The 18021-nt window shown below is 36.4% G+C and overlaps 1 protein-coding gene across 12 annotated transcripts in view; it reads right to left on the bottom strand.

Annotated features, from left to right (window-relative positions):
- NUMB (NUMB endocytic adaptor protein) overlaps window positions 1-18021 on the bottom strand; it is a 159543-nt gene that overhangs the window by 34410 nt on the left and 107112 nt on the right. For 11 of the 12 annotated variants that reach the window (XM_014784383.2, XM_087448264.1, XM_087448262.1 and 8 more), the window contains one exon: window positions 2533-2607. In XM_014784383.2, coding sequence (XP_014639869.1) covers window positions 2533-2607 — 75 coding nt within the window. Of the gene's footprint in view, window positions 1-2532; window positions 2608-14236; window positions 14417-18021 lie in introns of those variants that run through there. The other variant, XM_087448269.1, reaches the window with a different exon arrangement.

Below are 18021 nucleotides of genomic sequence, written 5' to 3'. Positions count from 1 at the left end.
TTGATATGGGATGCTGCCAAAGCATGGCTTGACAAGTGATGCATCCGTCTGCGCCTGGGATCAGAACCTGTGAACCCTGGGCCACTGAAGCAGAGCACGCAAACTTAACCACTATATCACCGGGCCAGCCCCTACAGCAATATTTTTTGAGTGGCTACTATGTGCCAGAAGACACTGTTCCAGGCATAGGTATAATTTTTTAAATGGCAATTTGGATGCTATTTCTGGTGAAAATAAAAACTCATTAAATTTTATTATCTAAACAGTCCTGTACCTCAAATAATCAGGCTTATAGTTTACAATCTTCTTGGTTAAACAAAAGGTAAAATAAAAAATAATTCACTCAACTAAAAAATTAGTTTTAAAACTAGACAGTGAATAGTGGCTATCTCTGGGATTGCAAGAGATTTTGTGTACTGTTTTTGTTCATTTGTATTTTATAAAATGAACATACACTACCTATATAATAAGGATATGTTTCTAATTAAAAGCACGTTAAAAAACTAGACAGTTAAGAGGATTCATTGCTCTTTAAACAACTAAATACCATTTCTTAATATCTTCTGGGTAAACCTAAACCATCCCCAGTTTTTCCTTATTTAGAGAGTGAACATTAAGCCATACTCTGAATTAAAAGACTTTCTAAAGGTTCATTCCACAGTGACCTTCTAACCGTTAAGTTACGTAAGTTATAAGATTTAATAACTACAGTTTGTTTCAGGTCTAACTAGTCTGTTCATTAATTTGTCTGTTGTTTTCAGTCATTGGCATTACCACGTTTCAAATATTCTTTAATGACTAGTAGGGCAAATCACTGCATTACTTTTATGTGTTTTTTTTTTTTTTGAGGGAGATCGGCCCTGAGCTAACATCTGCCAATCCTCCTCTCTTTTTTGCTGAGGAAGACTGGCCCTGGGCTAACATCCATGCCCATCTTCCTCTACTTTATATGGGACGTTGCCACAGCATGCCTTGCCAAGCGGTGCATCGGTGCGCGCCAGGGATCCAAACCGGCGAACCCTGGGCTGCCGCACGTGCACTTAACTGCTTGCGCCACCAGGCTGGCCCCTGCATTACTTTTAAAAATGTTCTTAGTTAAACATATTATTCTTGTAGTAAACTTAGAATTATTTTGTTAAAGAGATTGGACTTATATTTCTTGGAAATTTCTCGGAAATATATTATCTAAGGCTGTATGTAACTGGGGAATATATTCAGGTGGACATGGCAAGTCTATAAATTACAGTTTCATGTACCATAATACATGAATATGTCTCTTTAACATTAATGATGATTAATTGGAGGGCACAGATAGACTAGGCAAGACTCCAATCATTTAAGAATTTAAATGACCAAAATCTGAGGTAAAGGGTATGTGTGTGTATATATATATGTGTACATGTGTCTATATATTAGCTTATTTATTTTAGTTCTTTGCATACTATAATCCGTTATTTTTCTTCTCCTTTCTGTTCTACACAGTTTCAGGAATTTGTTCCAAAATATAATCCACCTCTCTGAGTTGGTTGTTTCCCTAATTTTATGTCTTTTATATTAAGGAATTATAGATAAGAGGTCATATAAAATGCACCAAGAAGCAGACAAGTTTTGATTATTAAGCAAATTGAGAAAAAAAAGCACTCATTAGTAGCCAAACTTATGGCAGCCTGCCATACCAGCAAACCCAAAGCAACAAAGTATTTAATGCTGTTTGGGGCAAGGGCATGCAGAAGTAATGCTTAAAGCTTTCACAGCAAAGGGGGGGAAAGGCCACACGTTGGAGAGAAGGAAGGTTGTGAAGAGGGCTGTCAGAGTTTATGAAACATTCATCAAACCTATCCAAAATATGAAATTAACACTTTAATCTGAACCTTTATGAACTCTGAACCCATTCTCTCCTTTTATTAAATACACAGGCATAAGCCTGGGATGTGTTCTATGGCATAACAGGCAAAGTAAACATTATTTATTCTGGAAAAGGACTCTCAATTTCAAGTATACTGAAGTTTGTGCAGAAGCCAGGGGAAAAATACTGTTTATGTTAGAGGAGTAAAGAAAAGGAAATTGGGGAGTAGCAGTCAAGATAATAATAAGTCCTCCCAAAATGTAAACCTCACCAGCACCAACACAGATATCTTTATCTTCTACTTTTTCCTGGAAAGGTGTTTTCTTATAGATTTAAAATTAGTAATTTATAACCCAGTTATCACAGGTTAAGACACTAACTGTAACAGCTTTATCCTAGTTTTAGAATATTATTCATCTATAAGATTTCATATCACTGTTTAATATGGGTTCTGAATCAAAAGTACCTTTTGGATAATATTTGGCCTAACTTGAAAAAGTTGGTCCTTATAATTTACACCTTTGGATGGACAACATGAGATGCTCTTTATTAGTGAGCCCACATCTTTTGCCTTAAGAGAAACACTGTTCTTAGTGGATAGTGGGTCACTAAAATTTCCTGAGCAAAATCTTTTAAGAAAATATTTACAGTATATAGATCAACACTGGCAATCATCAAATACATACAGCTTTCAATCTCTTTACAGCATCTTCACAAATGTGCATTCCTCTTGATTCATCAACTTCTACGTGGCCAAGATACTGTAGAAAAAAGAAAAAAGTTAGCGCATTTGCTATGTTCACTGAGTAGCTACTATACGATAGGTATTAGGTAGTAGAAAATTGAATATGGAAATTCCTATACCCAAGAAACTCACAGTCATTGTAGAAGAGTTAAGATGATGTTACTTTACTTACTCTCAGTGTCCTCATATGAATGAGATTTAGAATAAATGTCTCAAAGAGTTGTTATAGAGGAGTAAGTGAAAAAGTACATGGTAGACACTAAATGTTACCTGAATCTACCAGATTTGAGGCATAATAGCCTGTGCTAGGCACAGTTACTATATCTCTAAACATAAAAATAATCCTAAAATGAAGTGTATGTGCATGCATACGTATAAATAGGTATATATACACAGGTATACCTGTATATACAAACATATTGAAAAAGACACAAATAAAAATAACAGTTATTCAAAGGCTGAAAAGATCACATACTCCTTTTATGGGGAACACATAAGAGCAGGGTAGAAAACTAAAACAAATTTTAAGAAGGTAGTGCATCTGAGTTTTAAAAGATGTGTAGAATTTGAAGAGGTAGAAAGGTCAGGAAACTATTTTAGGCAGAGAGAATTTAACAAAAGTTACAGATGTGGAATAGGATATATCAGCAAGTATTCCTGTTTGGCTGGGATATGAGGTATATGCAGCTGGGGAATTTGAACGCTGAAATGAGTCTGTACTGAATCCTAGCCACAGCAGAGAGCTAATAAAGCTTTCTTTCGCAAGGCAGTAATACAACTCAAATTGTACCTTATTATGGGAATAGTCTTGGGTTAGAAAAGCAGAAGGTATGGTGGCGATATTACAAGTGCTCTCTTTTAAAAGGAAATTTAAGGTCTGGTTCTGGGTAAGATGGAGTAAACATACTCTACACTGTCCCACCTACTGAATGAAACCATAAAACCTGTAGGTGCATGGAGCACCTATCTGAGGTCTCTGTAAAGAGTAGAAGATGAATCAGAGAAGAATCCCAGAATTCAAGGTATCTCTGAATGGCAGGGAGTTTACCTCCCTCTCCCCTCCTCCTCTTTGGTAACTCCAGCCTGAACTTAACGCAGCCAGATATCCAAAAGTGAATGCTGTGGCACTGAGAGAACTCCGGGAAAAGTACTCCAGCTTTGGCTCAAGTACCAGGTAAGAGAACTCCTTACCCTCAGAGAGAATATAGAAATCCCTTTCCCTTTTATTTCTCTCTCTTTTCTTGGTTCTCTCCCACCCCAGCCCCCAAGAAATCCTACGGTAGTGGTGGTGGTAGCAGCAGCAGAAACCTGCAAGAGCCACACCTCTGAGGGAGGGAAAGCTTCCTCTCTGTTTAGTAGGACTGTGATTCCAGGAAGATGGGGCCAACCCCTCCTCTGCTTTTTTCCCCCTCTCTCTGTATCTCCCACCATTTGGCCCTAGATGGAGGTGAAATAAGTGGGAATGCATGGTGGAGGAGAATAATCAAGAGCCCCAGGAAACACAGGCATAGAGAGTTTATGTAACTTGCCCCTTGTCATTCAGCTAGTAAATGCTGAAATCCAAGCAGCCTGACCCAGAACAGTCTTAAAAAGCTCATATATCGAATTTTTCATTTTTACTCATATCTTTCCAATACTGAGAAAAGGCATAAAATCAATGTATTAAAATCAATTTAGGAAACTGCTGGACTTTAGGTAACAACGTACTTGACATCAATCATAAAGATGATAAACTAAGGCCAAAATCATTAAGTGTCTAAAGAATTGTAACAACTATAATTCTGAATAAATATTATATAAAAGAGCAAGGATGCTCACTTTTTAGTGAATCAAATAATACATCATACATAGTTCTAAGCTGAAAGAGTATAACCTCTTTAGGGCAAATATGAATAAACAAAAGCCAAGAAGATATAAATACTTATATATTCTATTGTGGATTCTCATGGATCTAATCAATTTTGGCTACAAGTTTCATTTTCGAAACCCTCACTTTCTATCTAGATCCACATTTAGTTCCATTCCCTCGTTTTACAGCCAAGGAACAGTGGTGCAGCAATGTTTCTCAAACTCAACATCACTGAATCCACTATGGATATTCAGTATACATAAAAACCTCAACTTTCAGAGGATTTTTAAATCACTACATTATATAATAACGCATATCAATAAGAAAGGATACTGATAGCAATTTTTCACCAATGTATCTGTGTCTGGTTTAGTAAGGGATAGCATGAGCTTTAAGACAGATTCCACAGTTAATCATCTTTGCTTATCTCTTTTTTCTATTAAATTAGAAAAATCTGAATTCAAAATTACAGGCTGTCAGAAATGTCAAGTGTTTGGTGGCTCTGTTAAATAGTTTTGGATGTTCAGATTGAATTCATACCCAGAAATAATAGAGTATTTTATCACTGAAAACTACTTTTTATCATTCAGTCAGATGCTACAGCGATAGGCATATCACACTCAAATTCTGGAAAGCTGTATTTTTCAGCTTAGAAGATAGTGATGAGTGGACTTTTAAATAATTATTTGGTTGAATTCAGCTCTTAGAAAGTATTTGTGGGGCTGGCCTGGTGGTATAGGGGTTAAGTTCAGCACACTCAGCTTCGGCAGCCTGGGTTCGTGGGTTCGGATCCGAGGCGCGGACCTATACCACTCATCAGCGGCCATGCTGTGGTGGCAACCCACATACAAAATAGAGGAAGATTGGCACAGGTGTTAGCTCAGGGCCAATCTTCCTCAAGCAAAAAGAGGAAGACTGGCAACAGATGTTAGCTCAGGGCCAATCTTCCTAAAAAAAAGGAAAGTATTTCTTTATGTTCTGTTGATAGTCGGCTTTTTGCAAAGCCCAATAATATATTCTTAATTTCTTGGTCCAATGAGGAGAGAAAATCAAGTACTGGGAAAGGGTAAAATCTCAGCAACTGAGCTATCTGCATCACTGTTCTGACATTTTAAGAAATTCTGACATATCATTCTTGACACCTTATCACGTATATGTCGAGTTTTTAAAATGTTACTTTGTTTTTTAATCTACTCTCTATCCTGATCACTGACTTGAAATACCAAATATATATTTTTAAAAATTACATTATCCTGGACTTTCTATTTTGTTCTATTGATATGTCTATTTTGGCACCATAACAAACTATTTTGATTATTACAGTTTAAGAATATATTTTAATATATGTTTTGGTATGATCACTTCCACTAATTTTTCTCCAACAGAACTTTCCTGGTTATTTCCCATGTTTATTCTTGGGGATTAACTCTGGAATAATTTTGCAGTTCCTGCCCAAAAAAACCTTTAGGATTTTAATTAAGATTGCCTTAAATTCATTGGTTAATTTGAGAAAAACTGACATAATATTGACCCATTCCATCTAATACTAACATAATATTGACCCATTCCATCTAATACTATTTATTCAAGTCTTTTATGTCTCTGAAGTTTTATGGTAGCCTTCAAATATACTCTTGCACATTTCTTTCTAGATTAATAAGTATTTAATAACTTTTGCTGCTACTATGAACTGATTTTGCCCATTATTTATATACATATATGTGTGTATATATATTCTTTTTAATAGACTTTATTTTTTAGAGCAGCTTTAAGTTCACAGAAAAATTGAGCAGAAAGTACGAAGAGTTCCCAAACACTCTTGGTGCCTGGTCCCTCCTCCCCCCGCTCCCTCCATTATCAACATTTCACACCAGAGTGTACATTTGTTACAACTGATGAACCTACATCGACAAAACATTATCTCCCAAAGTCCATAGTTTACATTAGGGTTTACTTTTGGTGTTGTACATTCTATGGATTTTGATAAATGTATAATGACAGGTATTCACCATTGTAGTATCATATAGAATAGTTTCACTGCCCTATAAATCCTCTGTGCTCCTCCTATTCACCTCTTCCTCCCCCCTAACCTCTGGCAACCAGTGATCTTTTTACTATCTCTATAGTTTTGCCTTTTGCAGAATGTCACAGAGTTGGAATCACAAGTATGTAGCCTTTTCAGATTGGCTTCTCTCACTTAGCAATATGCACTTAAGGTTCCCCCATGTCTTTTCACAGCTTGATGGCTCATTTCTTTTTAGCGCTAAATAATAGTCTGTTGTCTGGACATACCACAGTGGACATCTTGGTTGCTTCCAAGTTTTGGCAATTACGAATAAAGTGGCTATAAATATCTGTGTGCAGATTTTTCTGCGGATATCTGTTTTCAACTCATTTGGTCTGAGTATGATTGCTGGGTCATAGGGTACGAGTATGTTCCGTTTTGTAAGAAACTGTCAAATTGTCTTCTAAAGTGGCTGTCCCATTTTGCATTCCCACTAACAATGAATGAGAGTTCCTGTTGCTCCACATTCTTACCAGCATTTGGTGGTGTCAGAGTTTTGGACTTTGGCCATTCTAATAACCCATTACATTTTTATTTGTATATAATTTGTCATTTTCTTTCTAGTTACTTTTAAGATTTTCTTAGCCTTTGATACCTGCAGTTTCATTCACATGTCTGGGAAACAGATTAACTTTTCTTAGTAGCTTTATTGAGATATAATTCACATAGCATACAATTCACTCACTTACAGTGTACAACTGAATAGTTTTGGGTATATTACATTATTAATTTTTAAAAATTCTGGTAAAATACATGTAACATAGAATTTGCCATTTAAACCATTTTTAAGTGTAGAATTCAGTGGTATTTATTATATTCACAATGTTGTTCAACCATCACCACTATCTATTGCTTAAACTTCTTCATCACCCCAAATACAAACTCTGTAACCATTAAACAATGACTTTCCAGTTTTCCCTTCCCTCAGCTCCTGGTAACTTCTAATCTACTTCCTGTATCTATGAAATTATCTATTCTAGATATTTCATATAAGTGGAATCATACAATATTTATCCTTTCTTGTACAGCTTATTTCACTTAGCATAAAGTTTTCAAGGTTCATCCATGTTGTAGCATGTATCAGAACTTCATTCCTTTTAATGGTGGAATAATATTCCATTGTATGTATATACCACATTCTGTTCATCCGTACATCTGCTGACAAGACACTTGGGTTGTTTCCACCTTTTGGTTATTATGAATAATGCTGCAATAAACGCTGACATATAAGTATCTGTTTGAGTCCCTGCTTTTAATTCCTTTGGGTATACGGCTGGGAGTAGAATTGCTGGGTCATATGGGGTAATTATATGTTTAGCTTTTTGAGGAACTGCCAAACTGTTTTCCATAGTGTTGCATCATTTTATATTCCCATCAAAAAGTACGAGGGTTTCATTCTCCACATGCTTGTCAGCACTTCATTTTCTGTTGTGTTTTTTTTTTTTAAATTATACCATCCTGCGGGGTGGCCCCAATGGCACAGCGGTTTAGTTCACACATGCCACTTCGGTGGTCCAGGATTCGCGGGTACGGATCCTGGGCATGGACTGATGCACTGCTTATCAAGCCATGCTGTGGCAGCGTCCCATATAAAGTAGAGAAAGAGGGGCACGGATGTTAGCCCAGGGCCAATCTTCCTCAGCAAAAAGAGGAGGACTGGCCACAGATATTAGCTCAGGGCTAATCTTCCTCACACACACACACACACAAAATAAAAAATAAATTATACCATCCTAACAGGTATGAAGTGGTATCTCATGATTTTGATTTGCATGCCCCTAACGACTAATGATGTTGAGCATCTATCTTTTCATGTGCTAAGTGGCGATTTGTATATCTTCTTTGGAGAAATATCTATTCACATCCTTTGCCCTTTTTTAAATTGGGTTGTATGTCTTTAAACTGTTGAGTTATAAGAGTTATTATATATTCTGGATATTAAACTCTTCTCAGATATATGATTTCCAAATATTTTCTGTTATTCTATAGGCTGTCTTTTCAATTTCTTGAAAATGCCCTTTGATGCACAAGTTTTAATTCTGATGAAGTACAATTTATCTATTTTTTCTTTTATTGTTTGTGCTCTTGGTGTCATATTTAAGTCTCCACTGCCAGATCCAAAGTCATGAAGATTTACTCCTGTGTTTTCTTCTAAGAATTTTATGATTTTTACTCTTTTATTTAGGTCATTGATTCACTGAGTTAATTGTTTATATGATGTGAGGTAGGGATCCAACTCTATTCTTTTGCATGTGGAAATCCAGTTGTCCCAGTACCACTGGCTGATGAGCCAATTCTTTCCTGTTGAGTGGACTTTGCACCCTTGTCAAAAATCAATTGGACATAGGGGCCGGCCTGGTGGCGCAAGCAGTTAAGTGCGTGTGCTCCACGGCGGCAGCCCGGGGTTTGCCAGTTCGGATCCTGGGCGTGTACCAATGCACCGCTTGTTAAGCCATGCTGTGGTGGCGTCCCATATAAAGTAGAGGAAGATGGGCATGGATGTTAGCCCAGGGCCAGTCTTCCTCAGCAAAAAAGAGGATTGGCATCGGATATTAGCTCAGGGCTGGTCTTCCTCACAAAAAAAAAAAAAAAAAATCAATTGGACATAGATGTCTCAGACTAATTTTTATTTATCCTATTTGCTTCTTAAATCTGAGGATTCAATTACTGCTTTGAATGAATTCATCCTCTTATTTCCTCCTGGAGCTTCCATTTGGCCTGTTAGTGCTACCAAACTTTTAAATTTGTTCATCCATGTTTCTTCATCTCTTTTTCATATTTACTCTATATCACATTATGCCTCAATTCTGGGTAACTTCATAAAATCTATCTTCCAGTTTGCCAATTCCCTTTTCAGCTAGGTCTAATCCACTATTTAATCTATCCACTAAATTCAATTTCAATAACAGTATTTTTCATTTTTAGGAGGTCAGATTGGATTCTTTGTCAAATCTGCCTATTCCTTTTTTCATTGTCTTTTTTCCTTATGGTTTGAATTCATTGTTTTCATGTTTCTAACGATTTTATATATACATATATTATAATCTCCTCTATAGTCTATTATTTCAAGTTCTTAGAGTGCTAATGCTCTTGCCCTTTATTGTATAATCCTTTATAGCATCTGATCATTTCCACATAGGATTTACAACTTTTTTTATATTTTAAGTTCATCTTCACTGAAGCTCAATTTTTCTGAGGGAATTTCATGCATTCTGTATTGTTGAAAGGTTTTACATTTGCTTCTAAAAGGTACCCCAGATGTACTAGTAGCCTAAGACCTACTGATTATTAATTTGAGGATTCTTAGACCATGCAGGTTATAGCATATGAAGTCCAAGTCCATGGTTTCAATTTTTCCAGGGAGACTCCTTTTTTCACCCAGGGTCTGGGTAGAGGCAAGTTTCCTATTTTTGTTTTTTGCTTTTCCTTCTAGTTCTCTATTTCACTGACTATAAGGACCATTAAAGGTTCTGGTTCTATGCTGGGTTCTCAGTTCTAATTCTCTGCTTTTTATGAGTCCAAGACCTTCACAGAATGGTTGTGAAAACCAAAGGCTATCTATATCGTTCACAAATCCTCTCCCTCTTAGGCTGCTCCATCAGCTACCATGATTCCTGTCTTGCTTTCAAATTCCCTCCTAATTTCTGGTAACTGGAGAGAGATTTCTTTTTTTTTTGTGAGGAGATCAGCCCTATGCTAACATCTGCCAATCCTCCTCTTTTGTTTTTTTCACTGAGAAAGATTGGCCGTGGGCTAACATCTGTGCCCATCTTCCTCCACTTTATATGGGACGCCGCCACAGCACGGCTTGCCAAGCAGTGCTTCGGTGCGCGTCCGGGATCCGAACCGGCGAACCCCGGGCCGCCACAGCAGAGCGCACGCACTTAACCGCTTGCGCCACCGGGCCGGCCCCAAGAGATTTCTTTATTGACAGTTCAGCTATGCTTTAAGAGAAAAAGCTTGTTTGTTTGAAAATGTATTCTGAATTCTAGAATTCAGAAATTCTAGAAAATTTCTAGATATTTGTATTGGGAGTATGTCTATGTTAGCTTAATCCACATTCTGCCAGAATCAGAAGACTCAGTATTTTCCAACTAAACTAACTGGTTTTTCTATCTCTTGAATTCAGTATATCTTATAAGTAGCCAAAATACCGAAATTTCCTATCATTGTAAACAATTTTTTTGATTAATTCCCTTGGGTTTTTCAGATAGACATCATCTACAGAAACAGACAAACAAATAAGACAAAAAATGTTGTCCTGATTTCCCACATTTACAGTTTTTATTTATTTTCTTATCCAAAGGTACTGATCACCATTTCTAAATCAGTGTTGAATGATAGTGGTGCTCAAGAGCTATCTCATCTTCCTCCCAAATCCAATGTAAATGTTTCACCATTATGCATGACTCTGGGATAGTTTTTCAATCATTTAAAGAATGTATTATGCTATTCCTATTTTGCTAAGAAGATTTATCGGGATTGAATAATAAATATTTTTAACACTTTATCGAGATGTAATTCACATCACATAAAATTAACCATTTTAAAGTGAATAATTCAGTGGCATTTTGGTACATTCACAATGTAGTGCAAGCACATCTTTATCTAGTTTGAACGCATTTTCTTCAAACCAAACGGAAAACCTGTACCCATTAAGTATTTACTTCCCATTGCCCCTCTCTACAGCTCCTAGCAACTAATAACCTGCATTCTGTCTTTACGGATTTCCCTACTTTGGATATTTCATATAAATGGAACCATACAATATGTGACTTTTTGTGTCTGGGATATTCCACTTAGCACACTGTTTTCAAGATTTACCACATTGTAGTATGTATGAGCACTTCGATTTTTATAGCCTAGTAATATTTCATCGTTATGTATGTACCACAGTTTGTTTATCCATTCTTCCACTGAGGGACATCTGGGCTGTTTCCACCTTTTGGCTATCATGAATAGTGGTGCTATAAACATGAGTGTACATGTATTTATCTGAGTACCTATTTTAGATTATTCTGGGTATATACCTAGTGGAACTGCTGAGTCATATGGTAATTCTATGTTTAGCTTTTTGAGGAATCACCAATCTGCTTTCCACAGAAGCTGAACCATTTCACATTCCCATCAGCAATGTATGAGAGTTCTAGTTTCTCCATATCCTTATCAACACTTGTTATTTTTTTTTTTTTTTTTTTTTTTTTTTTTAGGTATAGCCATCCAAATGGGTGTGATGCAGTACTTCATTGTGGTTTTGATATGCATTTCTCTAATTACTAATGATGTTGAGTATCTTTTCATGTGCTTTTGCCCACTTGTATAACTTCTTTGGAGAAATTTCTATTCCAGCCCTTTGCCCATTTAAAGTCAGGTTCTTTTTATATATTCTGGATACTAGACTCTTATCAGACATATGATTTCCAAATATTTTCTCCCATTCTGTAGTTGTCTTGTCACTTCCTTGATAACGTCTTTTGATGCATAGAAGTTTTTAGTTCTAATGAAGTCTACTTTATCTATTTTTTCTTTTGTTGCTCATGCTTTTGCTGTCATATTTAAGAATCCATTGCCAGATCCAAGGTCATGAAGATTTATTCCTATATTTTCTTCTAAGAGTTTTACGGGTTTTACTCTTATATTTAGGTTGTTGATCCATTTTGAGTTAATTTTTGTATATGGTGTGAGGTAGAAGTCCAGCTTCATTTTTTTCCATGTGGAAATCCAGTTGCTCCATCACCATTTGGTAAAGAGACTACTCTTTCCCTATTGAATGGTCTTGGTACTCTTGTCAAAAATCAATTTGCTATAGATGTATAGGTTTATTTCTGTACTCTCAATTCTATTCCATTGTTCTATGCATCTATCCTTATGCCAGCACTACAATGTTTTGATTATTACAGCCTTGTACTAAGTTTTGAAATTGAGAAGTGTGAGTCCTTCAACTCCACTTCCATTGCAATGATAAAGTCCCTTTCTTCTTAAGCCCACCAATGTGACAAACTATATCAAATTTCCTAATACTGAATCATTTGTGGATTCTTGACTTAAATCCTACTTTGGTCATTAGTATACTTTTAGATCCCCTTTGTTCTATTTTTCTGCCTACTTTTTCATCTATATTGACACATGGAGTCGGTCTATGGTTTTCTTTTTGTTTCTGTGTTAGCCTTGTTAGGTGGTTGCATCAGGATTTTGTTAATGCCATAAGAAAATCTGGAAACCGTTCTCTTTTTTTCTTTTTTTTCTACATGCTCTGGTATAGTTAAATAGCATAAGAGTTATTCTTTGAGGTTTTGAAAGAACTGACCTGTGAAACTATCTATATGCAGTTTTTAGGGAGAGAGAGTTTCACAGTTTCAATAACTTTCTCTATTTCCTTCATGGTTATTGAGCTATTCAATTTTTCTTTTTCTACTTTAGCTAATTTTAGTACCGTATATTTTCCTAGAACGTTCTCAATCTAAATTTTCAAATTTATCAGCATAAACTATACAGTATTCACATAACTTGAGTCTGTGACTGAGTCTCCCCACTTTCTTATCTCTAGCATTATATATCTGTGTTTTCTTCTTTTTCTTTATTAAGGTTCATTTCTAACACTACCTCCAAGTAATTTAATCTCTGTTTCCATTTTATATTAATAATAAAATGAGAAAGTAGGGTTTTATGATCTCTTTTAGTTGTTTTTTTTTTTTAAATTAATTAATTAATTAATTATTTTTGGTGAGGAAGATCAGCCCTGAGCTAACATCCATGCTAATCCTCCTCTTTTTGCTGAGGATGACCGGCTCTGAGCTAACATCTCTTGCCAACCCTCCTCCTTTTTTTTTCTCCCCAATGCCCCAGTAGATAGTTATATGTCATAGTTGCACATCCTTCTAGTTGCTGTATGTGGGACTCGGCCTCAGCATGGCCAGAGAAGCGGTGTGTCGGTGCGCACCCGGGATCCGAACCCAGGCCGCTAGTAGCAGAGCGCGCGCACTTAACTGCTAAGCCACGGGCCGGCCCAGGTTTTATGATCTCTAAGTTACCATTAGGTGCTGAGAAATGAATAAGGGCTTCAAATTGTTTCCATGGGATTTTATTCTAACATCTTGATCAGTTCAACTGGTCACATATGAGTATTTGTGCCAGCAAAAAAAAAAAAAAGAAAAAAGGGTAGGGGGGGAGACTTGGTGGAAAGAAGCGAACAAAAATGTCTCATATATGGACTGACTCTTAGCTGCTTAGTCTATTTTAGAAATGAGGAGATGGGAATCAGCCTTGTGTCTAATACGACTGAGAAAAACATGCCCATTGAAATAAACATTATTAAAGAGGTCTGTTTTCTTCTCTGAGACACTATCTCACTGAAGAATTGCAGCTGATTTATGCTTTAATGGCTAAAATATTTGACACTGGGACTTCTTTTGTCTGTATGCCTTTTCTAAATTCCCTCTGAGTAAGGGACTTTTATTCACAAAAATGTACTTTAGAAAAACTAGTATGTGGAATTTCATTCTTAGATGAATTAAGTCATTTTTCTTTTCTTGAAAAAATTATTTAAAAAGTACATTTTTTCCTCCTGCCTTGGTAATGTTATCCATGAGAAGAAATGCAAAGCTCTGATGTGAGAGACTATACAGTCAGCAGTTCCCAACATTAACAAAAAGTGACATAATAATCATTAATTTATAAGAAGCTATAAGGCATATTACCACATGTACACAGCCTATGTTATATATCACTTACAGCAAATATAGGATGCAGATGTGCAGAACATGACATCAAAACTTCTTTGGGGTCTTTAATCAAAGAAAGTGGTTAAATCAAATTAAAATAGGCTATTCTTTAAGCATAAATTTGGAGTACAATTACATTTGAACAAGTCATCTGAACTAAGCATATATATTAAATCTAATCACATAAGTTTAACACTGAAAAGAACTTAGATAAAAAAACCTTCACTTTTCGAATGTGACACTAGATGTCAAAAAAATTAAGTGATTTACACAAGGTCATATAACTAGTAGATTAAAAGAGCCAGGAATAGAACTCTGATCTTTTAACTTGTAGATCTATCTTCTTTCAATTCTCTCACTATCTTCTCTCAACTATCTCACATTACCTCTGCAATTCTATTTAAGCAAGAGTTTATAGTTTACTGCTCTTACATACATTAACTTAATGTTATCCTTCTTTAAAAAAAAATGTTCAATCAAATAGGGAGAGTCATCCATTTGGGTAATGTTGCTTACGGCAGAAGTGAGGCCTGATCTTCCTAACAGTTCATTATTTCTTTCATAAATAAAATTACCCTGCCTATCCTAATTGAACTATATCACTGTTAACCAAACAGTAGATATGGGGAATTTTGCTTCATAGAAATATTACAGCTGATAAATGAAGAAGGGATGACAGAATTGGAGTATTATCACTTTGCAACCCTTAATGAATTAATGAGGCAGTGATCATCATTGGCTACTGTGTTCACAAAAAGATCAGGTATTGTGTGCCTTCTGATAATAGCTCACACCACCAATGAAGTATTCCTGGAAAAAAAAAAAATCAAAACTAAATCTGATCAAGCCTCTGAAACCACCAATTCACAAGAAGTACAGGAAACTTGGGGCTGGCCCAGTGGCGCAAGCAGTTGGGTGCGCGCATGCTCCGCTGCAGCGGCCCGGGGTTCACTGGTTTGGATCCCGGGCAGGCACCGACGCACTGCTTGGCAGGCCATGCTGTGGCGGCGTCCCATATAAAGTGGAGGAAGATGGGCACGGATGTTAGCCCAGGGCCCGTCTTCCTTAGCAAAAAAAAAAAAGAAAAAAGAGGAGGATTGGCAGATGTTAGCACAGGGCTGATCTCCTCACAAAAAAAAAAAGAAGTAGTACAGGAAACAGAAGAACATATTAAACAGAATGAGTTTTTGGCATTTTCAATTTGCTGAGGAGTGAAGAATTAGAGTTCACGACCCACCAGAGGAATGGGTTCCAGTGAACACCAAAGTCTCTCAGCCAGAACACATGGAAAAGTATGCCCTATGAGTGGAAATAAACCAGAAGTAGCCAGAGCCTTGCCAAAACTGTAATCCAGCCTCAATTCTGTTAATACAAAACCTGACAAGGACATTATAAGAAAAAAAAACTTACGGGCCAATCTGTCTCAAAAACGTAGCTGTGAAATATCTGAACAAAATATTAGCAAACAGAATCTAGCAATATACTCAATAAACTCAACTTGATCATGATGGATATTGATCAAGTTGAGTTTATCCAGGAATGTAAGCTTGGTTGACTATTCAAAAAATCCAATAAGTGTAATTTACCTAACAGAATTAAAGATAAAAATTATAATCATCTCAATAGGTGCAGAAAAAGGTTTTGATAAAATTTAGTTTCCATTCATAATTTTATTTATTTATTTTTCTTGTGAGGAAGATCAGCCCTGAGCTAACATCCATGCTAATCCTCCTCGTTTTGCTGAGGAAGACCGGCTCTGAGCTAACATCTATTGCCAATCCTCCTCCTTTTTTTTTCCTCCAAAGCCCCAGTAGATAGTTGTATGTTATAGTTGTACATCCTTCTAGTTGCTGTATGTGGGACGCGGCCTCAGCATGGCCAGAGAAGTGGTGGGTCGGTGCGCGCCCAGGGTCCAAACCTGGGCCGCCAGTAGCAGAACGCCAGCACTTAACCGCTAAGCCATGGGGCCTGCCCTCCATTCATAATTTTAAAATTATTTCTTAACCAAGAATAGAAGGGAACTTGTTTAATCCGATAAACTGTGATAAGATCAGGAATGAGGAAAGGATTCTTGGTATCACCAATTCTACCCAGTTTTGTACACCAGGCTCTGACCAATGCAATAAGGGAACAAAAAGAAATTTAAAAAGCTTGGAATGTAAGAAATAAACCTATAATTATTCATAGATTATATAATTCTATTAGTAGAACGTCCAAAAGAATATACAAATAAATTACTAGAATTAATAAGTGAGTTTAGTAAGGTTGCTAGATATAATTTCAAGACACAAAAGACGATTGTATCATTTTGCAATATATACAAATATTGAATTATTATGTTGTACGCCTGAAACTAATATGACAATTTTAAAAAGTCAATTGTATTTCTATAACAGCAATAAGCAGAAAATGAAAATTTTGGGGCTGGCCTGGTGGCGTAGTGGTTAAGTTCATGCGTTCTGCTTTGGCGGCTCAGGGTTCTCGAGTTTGGATCCTGGGTGTGGACCTACACACGGCTCATCAAGTCATGCTGTGGTGGCATCCCATATACAAAAAGCAGAGGCACAGATGTTAGCTCAGGGCCAGGCTTCCTCAAGCAAAAAGAGGAAGACTGGCAACAGACGTTAGCTTAGAGCCAATCTTCCTCGCACACATACACAAATAAACAAATAGACAATGAAAATTTTAAAAAGATACCATTTATAACAGAATCAAAACTGAATGCTTGACATTATCCTTCATTCACAATTCTACTCTTCTATCAACAGTCTTCCCCAAAATAACATATGGCAACTCTACTCTTCCCATTGCTCATATCAAAAACCTTGGCACCATCCTTGACTTCTCTTTTTCTTTGTGACACTTCACAAATCTAATCCATCAATAAATGCTATCAGCTCTATCTACAAAATACGTCCAGAATTTTACCCCTCTCAGCACTTCCACTACTATCACCCCGAAGTAACCCACCATCATCTTTCGTCTGGATTTTGCAATCTCTCTCCTTTCATCCTTGCTCTTCTACAGCTGATTCTCAGCACAGGAGTCAGAGTGATCCTTTTAAAATTTAAGTCATTTAATGTTACTCCTCTGCTCAAAACTCTCCAATGGCTTCTCATTTCACTCTAAATTAAAAGCCGAAGTCCTTAAAATGGTCTGTAAGGCCCTACACCAGTGGTTTTTCAAAGGGAAATGTTTAGGCAACGTATAGGGGCCTTTTTGGTAACAATGAGAAAACTACATGTAGGTAGTGGGCAAGGGGCCATACATGACAGACATTCTGCCTCCTCTATGACGTTCACTTAGAATAGATAAAAAAAACTTACTTGTAATTATTTTAGATTAGACCCTAACTCCATTTTACATATAAACACACACAGTAATTTTTGCACAAATGCAATTGCTGTGTCAATCAAGGGAAAACTGTACTTTGGTAGGAATTTTACCAAAATTTTTTACCAAAAGGTGTTTGCCGTTTCAGAAAATAACATCACCACTTGCAATCCACTTGTGGTATACGAGTTACCAACACATCACATCAGTCTACATTTGCAGGTATCTCATCCACCACAGTGATTCTATGTAAAGGTGTACTACTTTAGGTCAGCTAATGTAGTTTCGTCCAAGCATTTACACACTAGTATAATTTTATTAAAATTTTTTTTCTTCTTAATATATTTGTGTAAGAATAAGTAGGTTATACTATGTACATATTTTATTTAGGTTAGTATAAGGAATATTATAAGATATTTGTAGTAAAAATCCAGGTGATAGGTCTGATAGTATTGAAAAGTA

The sequence above is a fragment of the Ceratotherium simum genome, chromosome 24 (assembly GCF_057802395.1).
Source record: "Ceratotherium simum simum isolate JZ-2026a chromosome 24, ASM5780239v1, whole genome shotgun sequence".
NCBI lineage: Eukaryota > Metazoa > Chordata > Mammalia > Perissodactyla > Rhinocerotidae > Ceratotherium > Ceratotherium simum.
This window is presented reverse-complemented; position numbering and strand designations above follow the sequence as displayed.